We start from the raw sequence: 10,626 nt of genomic DNA, 5'->3' as shown, positions 1-10,626 counted from the left end.
TATTTTGGCAATAAACTGATCTGACATTTATAGAAAACTATAAACTTGTTTCATAAACCAAATGAGTTACTTAAACTAAAAAATTAACTTATTAAACAAATGAGCTGAACTTGGAGTCAAGTATAATTCAATTCATTATATTCATGAATTAGTTCAATTATATATTTATATATACATAGGCATGATATAAGTGAGAATGATTCTCATATGAAAATTGTAAGAACATTAAATCATATCATAAAACCATACATGGATGATTAAGATTAAAATTCAGTAAATAATCACATTACCACTTAATCTTGATTATCCAAATAAGATTAAATAATACATACTAATTGTTCTCATTTTTTATATTAATAATTGTTTTAACTTGAGTCATTTTCTATATCACATATACATATACATGTAGTGAACCTTTAGTACATACTTGAACTTTAATTGGTAATTAAACTTATTATTAAAATTCACAAATTGTATTCGGGCCTTTAAATTTATACTGAAGACCGAAATAAATGTATACTATTGAGCAACATAAATTTGAAATCATTAATTCATTCAAAAGTTCGTGAATTTTAGTTGAGTTGGATTTATACCGAAACTCATCTCAAGTCAATTCTTAACGAGTCAAGCTAAGTTGAGTCATGTTCTACTCGACTCATTTCCAGCTATAAATGTCAATGCATAATCCATAACTACCTTATTTCTCATAGTGTAGAGGATGAATCGGTCTGTGAAATTGATCCATGTGAATATTCTGATTTCTCCAACTCCATAGAAAATAACAAACAAACATGAAAATCTTTGGCTAATCCATATTCCTGCTCGTACAGAAATTCTTCGTAAGACTGTACCTCGGTGATCATCCTCGAGCTTAATAATGGAATCCACACTGTCTAAGCTTTGGTGCAGTCACAGACAAAGCACCATGAGGTTTTCCAAACATACTAACATTAAAAATAGACTCTTCAAAAAAATAATGCAAATAATTGATAGATAATATATATATTAAATTTTTATACTGAGAGTGCATAGATGTTATACTCTTAAAAATAAACCAACTTTTTATCTAAATTTATGATTATTTCCTTGAAATAAAGAAAAGGTTAACCAAACTCTGAAGAAATGAAATTCATTGATCAAATAATGACATGAAAATAAAGCAAGTCAAAGAAAGAAAGAAATCCCAACATCATTACTCTCAACTCAAATTAATGGAAATTTTTGACACTGGTATATGACTGTTACTATGACATGAAGAAATTTTGTTAATGGACCAACCCCAATTACCACTTCATTTTCCACCCAGGCATGTTCACTGCTTGTTTCTTTAATCAAGTTTTGTTTTATGATTTCTCATTTCCTTTGAGCACGATACAATATACACGAGATCCAATATGCTGCACTTCCAGACCAGCATTTTCACAACCATTGAAGAAAAGCAATTCATCTTCCTTCCCGATTCTGCGTCTCCAGCTCATTAAAAAGGCTGGCCATGGTAACACTACATCTCCCGCTAGCACAAGGATATAAAAGTCAGTAAAAATGTAAATTTGAGAAACTAAAGCTTGTTTTGATTAAAAGAGTTTTAAAAGAGTTTCTAGAATGATACCATTTTTTTCATCTTCCCGTGTTGGCGATAAAGCTTTCGTATGCCTTGGCTTGTAAGATTTGAGAAGAAAGGAAATGGTCTGTATCAAATTTGCATATTGTTTCACATCTGCAAGCATTCAAGAAGTAATAGAGACATATCAAGGACCATTTGCAATTGTAATAATCACAAGCTAAAATCTATATACAATTTCACATTATGAGAAGAAATCAAAGGACTTATTTTAGTGTTTACTAAACAAATATTATAATTAATATCATAATTTCCTTTTTAAATTAAATCAAATCATTAGTGGTACTGCTACCCTGATTTTAGAAGATGGTAGAACAACACTCTTACTGAGAGATTGAGAGTGGAACTTGACTGATTGTATTTTGTTTTCTTTATTCTGGACTAGGTTATGCATAACTTTATTGGTATTTGTAAATTTTGTTGGTAAAATAACTTAACCAAGTCAGCATGTTGAAAAATAATGATCTTACACAATAAGATGTCACTTGCAATGATCAGGTCCCAGTCAGGGTCAGAAATTGGAAACTTGTCTCCCCAGGTGTCTGAAAATACAAGCACACTTAATATATAAGAGCTAAAATATAAATAAAAAAACTTAAATAAATAGCAAAATAATAGAGATTTTGATACAGATCAAATAATTAAACTATGTATGGTTGGGTTGCCACTTCTAAAATAGGAACAATGGAATTATGGACTCTGGAGTGCTTTTCATGATCAAGAAAATGTAGAATACTCATCATCCACATGTCAGGGATGAGAATGCAAAACAAGCAGATTTCATCTTCATTCATAGGCATCTGAGTGAGTTAACCATGTAATAAGGATCATATATAAAAAATATCATAAAAGATTTTAACTCTCTATCAAAAGGGCAACTTCACTAGCCTTGAAATACAGACACACTACATTGAAATCCTTTTCAGTAGCTAACTACGAAGCAAAAGATGACTACATCAACTGAAAGAATACTCACGCTTTATGTGAGGAATGACAGGTATTTCATTTGCTCTGCAGTTGTGAGCTATGTTATCCTCTATTTCTTGATCCTCATAGTCCGAAGTTGTAATATCAAGATTATATGTTTTTTGGAGAAATATGGCCAAAGCACCTGTGCCACTGAAATTGGATTAAAATGCTACATGAGAAAAAAATCAAACGTCTTTAATGCGGAGCTATCATCGAAAAAAATGAAATCATATAATATTGAAAGGCTCATTTTGCATTCATAATATTGTTTGTGACTTGTAAGGTTTAGGGCTATAGGGAAGAAAGAAAAAATAGAAAGACAGGAAAACAATAACACAGAATATATATATATATATATATATATATATATATATATATATAATTGTTACAAACAAGATCATAAGCTAATACTTCTATTTATACAAATCATTAGGTAAAGTATTAGTTGTACAACTACAAGCTCAATCCCTAGCACACTAACAATAAGACTGATAACCTCTTAACATGTGACAAGCCAAGGCCAGGCTCAAGCAAGCATTTTTTATAAAAGAGGCCGAAGCCAGTTTAGGCAAAGTCTAGCATATTTCCACCCCTATATGTGACCACAAGTTGTGTCTATCAATTCTGGTCTTCAAGCTATTCATTTCTCCTTTCTTTTGTGCGCAGCTAAGAGAAATGCAGTGGTGTTTCTAGCAACCATGAATGTCATGACCAACCAGAAAGTTGTGAACAAAGGTGTCAAATAATCTTAGGGCAGTTATCCCAGGTTCTTGTGGTTTGGCCAGCCAGAAAGGTGCAACCAAGGGTGTCAAATATTTGGGAGCACAAATCATCCTAGTTTCTTTTCTTCTTCTAGGACATTAGTGGTCGAGAATTGTTTGAATGGTTCAGCATCTTCTCTTCTTCCCTATGCTGTGATTGGAATATTCAACATCTGCCAGTGCTGAGTTTCACTTCTAGGTGATAGCTTCTATTGAAATGGTTTGTGTAATTCTTCTTATGTTTGTGGGTATGTTACTATGTTACTTGAAATAAATCAGTTTTGGCCTGAGAAGGAGTTCTAAATATCAGGGTTTAGGGTTATGAAGTTATTTTCTTTGGTACTACCAAAGATATCCCTCACCTTATTATGGGTAAGGAACTAATCCCTTTCAGGGTGTGCGGCTGCCCCTCCCAACAAGTGTCGCTTCCCTGAATCGAACATTGACCTTTTGGTCTTTTTTGGGATCTAACAGGGCCTTACACCACTAGACCAACACCTTGTTGGTAGGGTTATGACGTATATTAGTCTTATTTTCAGTAGGTCTGGGCTTGTACTAGTGTGCTTGCACTTGACCTCATTATTATTATAAATAACTATGAGTATTAGATTAAGGTTTTGTATCACATTATAATCTATAGACAATATATTCAGTGTTAGTTAGCCATCTATATATTTTCTTTCTCCCCTAGCCCTAAACCTACAATTCTTTAACAGGTGCTGTGAAGTACTGGTATCTTGTACTATGAAACAAAAAAGTAGCATTAAGTTCTTTATTTTTGAAGGCTTGTTAAAATAATGAGATTTTTAGTGGGACATATCTCATGGTAACACAAATCATTGTATTATTTTATGTCCCCCAACAAAGATCAATGCTCCATCTGTAACTACAAACATGGAACAATACACTTATGTAAGAGATGGCAGTAATTTGCATGCCACAGAAGAAATATGTACAACCAAGAGTAACTATTGATGGATGTGTAAGTTTGATGCAAAAGTCGTGTGATCAAGTCAAGATCACTTCACAAAGGAATGTCTGAGAAATACTTCTACACTTCTTAAATAAGCATAGCTTAAACAAAAAATTTAAGGGATAAGTAATTGAAATACCTTCCCAACTCAATGGCACGTCGTCCTTCAATGCATGATCTGTGCTGAACTAACCACTCTGCAAACGCAAATGTCCCCGGCCATAGTAAATTAGCATTCAGTTGATGAAAGGAAAATTCCCGAATAATCAGCTCCTGCATACAAGAGGAAGCACCACAAACCAGTAAAATGCAAGAAGCTAGCAAAACATCAAGCTCAAGCAGAACTAAATTAGGGAGTTTGGAAGTTTTTAAGTTTTGTCAAGGGATTTTGCATAAAACTATCATGTCTAATTTGAAAACTCAAGCTATAAAGTGAAGAAGGCCAATGGAGCAAAAATAAAAATGAATATTGATGTCTTTCTGAGACAAGCCTTAATAAAAAAAAGACCACCTCAACAGAAAAAAGCAAATGGCTTCTGTTCTCAACAAAAGTAGACATGGATACACCTAAACTACAATAGACAAAAACAGTAGTCTAATAGTGAGACCACTTAGTGCGCAGGCCTAACTAAAACAATGAGCAACAAGAAACAGTGGGGCAAAATGTGTTCGGTATCCTGATACCAATTTTATGTATGATCACTCTCAGTCAACACTTTTCAAATAATAGGTTGTTCAGAAACCAGAACACAACTATTTGGTGGATAGATTGTTACAATGTTATGTTTGTGTCTCTGTCTATAACATGATTAAATTGCTTGGTAAAGGTATAATGAGATAGAAACTGAGTTGGTGGAAATGGATAGCGGAACAAAAAGTATATGTTATAAAAATTATTTTCATGACTGTACCATAGTTTAGAGTGCTAGATGTACTGGAGGCAGTATACCATTTGCAGATGGAGAGGTAAAAGAGGGAAACAAATGGATCCACACATGGTGTTCCATCACCTGGAAAAGGCCTATGGTAGGGTACCAAGAGAATTTTTGTGGAAGCCGTTGGAGAATAAGAGAGTTTGATCAAGCCTTACCCCTACAAGCATAGAGGATGGTTCCAGGATTCGAATCTGTGACATCTTGGTCACTAACCAGCAAAGTTACCATTATATAGAGGCTCACCCTCTACAACAAAGATATGTGTGATAAGATTAAAACCAGTGTGCGAACACATGGAAGAGCTACATATGATTTTTTTCTAATAACCATAGGTTAAAACGAAGGGGGGACTTTGAGCTCTTAACTTTTACCTGGGTTCTTGACATTCTTACTTAAAATATCCAAGAATCTATGCCTCCATGCATTTTTTTTTGCAGGTTAGTATTTGTGATAGAGTCTGGGAGGGAATAAATGGTGGACTAGAGTTATGGGCAGGAGGTACGGAAGCACATGGCTTCCGTTTAAGTAGAAGTAAAACAAGGTATATGGAATGAGATTTTAACAAGACATGTGTTAGCACTAGCTTGGGGGTGAAAATCGGAGATCACGACATACCATAAGTCACACAGATTAAGTGTATTGGATCTATAATACAAAGTGATAGAGAACAATATTGAGAAGTATATCATGGGATTCAAGCTAGGTGGATCAAATGAAAGAATGCTTCAGGCGTTATTTGTGATTGGAAGGTACTTATCATGCTAAAAGAAATTTTTTGCGACACAGTCATGAGACAAACAATACTTTATGGTACTGCACGTTGGAAGTAAAGTGCCAACAAGAGCATATGATGTGTGGCAAAGATGAGAATAATCCATTGGATGAGTGGGAATACAAGAAAAGAGAAGGAGTGACAACTATTGACGAAAAGATGGGATAATTGCAACAAAAATAGTTTAGACAAGAAAACCAGTAGAAGCTCTGTTAGAAGAGTTCATCAAATGAAACATAGACTAATAAATAAAGGTAGAGGATAGCCAGGAAATAGAGATTGAAGAAGACCAAAGAAAACTTTAAGTGAAATCATCAGAATGGATTTATTTAAATTATCTCCCTGAAAATTCAGTTTTTGATAGAGCAGACGAGATTTGTTTGATTCATGTAACCAACCCCATTTAGTTGAGAAAATATATTTACCAGATTATTTTACAATGAGAAAATTATAGAAGGATACTACTACAAACATTTATTTGTTAAAGTTGAACACTTAATACACTTTCATTTCAATTATAGTGTAACTTAGAGATTAAAACTTCGCAGAGTATAGAAATTTGACGATGGCAACTTCATCTCTATTCCTTTACTTTCATACCAAGCAACTACATAACATTAATCTGGCTGTATTTTCACCCTAACCAAGCACACCTAATCTTTCTGAAACAATGAACAGATTGCATGAGTAAGGCACTAAGATCTTCCTAGCAAACACTGGCTTTCTGAGACTACCGAGACACTACAAAGATAGGTCATCCTCATCCTGTTAATTTAAACCCTTTTGGACAATCATCCACTTTACAAAGAAAATATGACTCTCAAAACATTTTTTTCCTCAGTCAATGATAGAACTAGCAATATGATTCACTAGCTTTCATGCATATTCCTCTTAAGCATAATCAAACACGTATGCTCAATTTTCGACCCTTCAAAGTTCCAACACATCAAATTGCATCTTCCATTGGAAACTCTACATCTCATAGTAAGCAACTCAATAAAAATATATGCATATTTAAGTAAAAAAAACACTCATTTCAATCCAAAAAGGTTCTATGATGTGTAGCCAAACACAAAGTGCACAGTAATTTCATCAAATCTATGAAACGAGACCCCAACTAAACTTTAATTTTCATAGTCCTCGAAACAAATGGGAGCTCATCTTCTGTCCCACAAAGTGTGCTACTCAATCAGCCACTTGATGTAATCGGTTGAAAAAATATATATTTAAGTTACAAGTATAATAGTTAAGTATTTTCTGAGCAATCACACCAAGTGACACTTTCTAGACAGAAACGTCGTTCCGAAAGAAACCCAGAAGAATAATTTGGTTAAACAGGAACTGATGATGTTAAAGCTGAAAACTTTACCATTCCCGGAAACTGGTGCTTCCTCTCAACATAGCTTTCCTGAGTCTCTGCATTTTCCTCGTCTGCATTCAGAAACACAATAGAGAGGATTGTTTAAGGATCACAGAGGATGGAGAGAGAGAGGGAGTGAGTGAGAGAGAGATTACGAGTAGAAATGTCATCTTCTTCGGAGAAGAGTGATGATGGAGAAAAGAGAGCTATGTCCATTTGTTATGCCTCCTGCTCCTATGTGTAGCAGCAGCGAAGAGTAAATTACAACACGCCTGAGTAACGCTTTCAGCACTTTTGGGCTCGACTCTTGGGTGCTGCAGGATTGTGTTTGGAAGATGTGCGAAGGCTATTCTTGTGGAGCATATCTTGTATGACAAAAAGTGTGAGTTGGAAAAAAAATATTTCACTTAAATTTTTTATAATTAAACATTGTTTTGACCAATTATGAATAAGAGCATGTATAATTATGCACAAAAGATATGCTCCCATTTTTTTGTCATCTTGTTTGTTAGATATGATACTTTGTAGTTTTTGTTTGTTTTTTCAAAAAATAAGTTTAAAATTACAATACAAGTATGTTTTGCAATACATCAATGTTATAAACTTAGCTTTTATTTATAGAAAATAATCAAAAAATAACATCTTATTTATGGTGAGTTTCTTTTTCTTTTTTTGTATTATTTTTTCAAACTACTTTCACTTCTCATTTTACCCCTCAAATTTTAATAATTTTATCTTTAATAGCCTCAAAACAAAATCCATTTGTAGACCATAAACCCCAAATCCTAAAATATCCTAGCCCTTTTGATGAAAAGAAGGATTATTAAAATCATATAAAAATGATAATTTCACTCAAGATATTAGTGATTAAGTTAAGTACTAGGTCGCTCTCTTTAAGACATTTGTGATACTATAAAAAATATGCAAGCGAGCAATCAACTACGACGTCCTCACGATAAAACACACAAGATTACTATTTTGGATAATCATTGTAATGTAGAAATCGGTCAAGAATTATACCTACAGATTCGTGTTAAGTGTCAAATTGATTATATTTTATACACTCTTTTTATGATACTTTAACTACTTAATCAACTCAAATGAATTAAATTGTACTAATACATGATTAAAACTTGTATAAATGATTAAGTCTCACCTTTGAAGTATTCTGTAGGCTTATTTCGGAAGAATAATTGCAAAAAGATAAGTTTCGGATAAAAGCAAGAATTCAATCATGAGTACTCTGAGTAAAATCGTGATAACTAATTCGTTCAGCGTTGGATCAATCTGAATTTTAGATATGTTGTTCCTAATTGATGAATCTTCAATACGTACGGTCGGATCAGTGAAATAAGTAAAACTCAATGTGTTGGTGCAGTTTTCCACGCTTAGCGAAAATCAGCATTTTGCCATTGTTTCGTATGCGCTAAGCGCACGTACTTGCGCTGAGTACACGAAGATGTGCCCAATGCAAGTTGGTGCGCTGAAAAGTTGCACATAGTCAGTTAGAGGTGCGCCCAGCACACAGACGGTGTGTTGAGCGCCAAAGACATCATCTAAATATTATTTAAGGACTTCCAACTTGATCCAAAAGATATACACTTTGTAATATTGATTTGTAATACTTTTTTTCAGAGTTTTTAGGGAGTTTAGCTCACTTACATCATGGGAACTAAGTTTAAGCTCCATATGAGTTAATCTATGTTCACTTGTGTGTGGTTCTACCACCTGAAGAGTTGTGTATTGACCCTATCTTGCTTGCATTGTATGAACATGAGTAGCTAAGTACTCCCTTGTTGGGATTGAATGTAATAAGCTTGACGTATACACACTAATTTATTTATATGAAGTTCTTGAAGTTGTGATTATATTTGAGTTCTTGTATGTGCATAATGCTTGCTCTAATTTTGACAAACTTAATGCATGAATTTAAACTACAATATTTTGTATCATACTTACATAATTTTAAACTTGCGTAACTCAACAATTGATATATTTCCTAAGCACAGACTTGTATCAACTTGTCATCTCATGCATGTTACTTATTAGTATCTAGACGTATAACTAATTTTATAATTTTATAACTCTAAAACTGAATTTTATCATTGTAGTTGCTAGAGATAGAGTTATCTTTGACAAAGTGTTAGTATAGACTAAGACATTGGCGGCTAATACAATTGAGGTGTTACATTTTAACTCAACTTACATACATGGAATATTTTACACAAATTCATGATTCGCAAGTTATAGTTCTTTAACTTAAGAATTGAAGTTGCTAGACATAGGGTTTTTCTGCAAAAGTTACGAATTGACTAAGACATTAGCCTTTAGTAACCTTGAGGTTATTTGCATGGAATAATCGTCACTAATTGAATTTGTGTACTGAATCATATGTATATGGATAGTAAGTATGAACTTTAAACCTAGCTCCTTTTATCATTGTATTATATTTGAACTATTATGTGTTATCAAACTAATAATATTGAAAATTCATTTAAAAATCAGCTTAAAATAGTAATTTTATTGTTGAAATGCTAGACTTAGCAAGTCCATGTGGATACGACAATCCATTAACTCTATATTTATTTGCGACATCGAAGTAGTTCTATACTATTATTTGTTGGTTAGAAAAGTGACGTCATTGTCGGGACTTGCATCTAAATCGTAGCATTGCATAATTAGATTATCGTTTTAAGCAATTTTAAATTATGCATTTTTTTGGTTTTACTGTTAGTTGAGGTACTAATCTTTGGATTTTCTGTTTGTATACGGTCTAAGTTCAACATAGATTATGAGACGTTTGACCACGAATCATTAGCTCATACTGAGATTTTAGCCCATAATAGGTTACTCTCACGTTAGTTGGAGTTACTTAATCGGAAGATGCCATGTTCCAACCGAGAGTGACTTGTGAAGTCTGTTATGGTAATCGCTTGACCATATATTGCTCAAAACCCTTTATTGTGGACATGCATTACATGGAAGATCCTTACCTAGACAAGACTTCCGAGTTGGAGAACACCCTCCAAAAATTCATGGAGCTAACCATGGAGAACTAGAGGAATATTGACGCCTCCTTGAGAAACTTAGAGACTCAAGTGTGTTTGATAGCCACACATTTGAATAATCGCTAAGTTTCTCAACCAGAGGAACCACCACCTACCACACCAGTTAACATCGAGCATCAACCTTCCATCCTGAAGGTTGAAGAAACAATAGGTAAAAGTGTGGAGGT

General features: G+C 33.6%; 1 protein-coding gene across 1 annotated transcript; it reads right to left on the bottom strand.

Annotated features, from left to right (window-relative positions):
• LOC109361555 (protein-lysine methyltransferase METTL21B) lies at positions 1,114 to 7,730 on the bottom strand. The gene is made up of 7 exons (XM_019607045.1): positions 7,547 to 7,730; positions 7,401 to 7,462; positions 4,464 to 4,597; positions 2,598 to 2,740; positions 2,092 to 2,163; positions 1,610 to 1,717; positions 1,114 to 1,513 (listed from the first exon to the last, which is right to left on the bottom strand). The coding sequence occupies exons 1-7, from the start codon at positions 7,605 to 7,607 to the stop codon at positions 1,344 to 1,346; spliced, it is 750 nt and encodes a 249-aa protein (XP_019462590.1). The 5' UTR covers positions 7,608 to 7,730; the 3' UTR covers positions 1,114 to 1,343.

Source organism: Lupinus angustifolius, chromosome LG12 (assembly GCF_001865875.1).
Source record: "Lupinus angustifolius cultivar Tanjil chromosome LG12, LupAngTanjil_v1.0, whole genome shotgun sequence".
Taxonomy (NCBI): Eukaryota; Viridiplantae; Streptophyta; class Magnoliopsida; order Fabales; family Fabaceae; genus Lupinus; species Lupinus angustifolius.
Note: the sequence above shows the minus strand (reverse complement) of the source record. Positions and strands in the feature narration are given on the sequence as shown.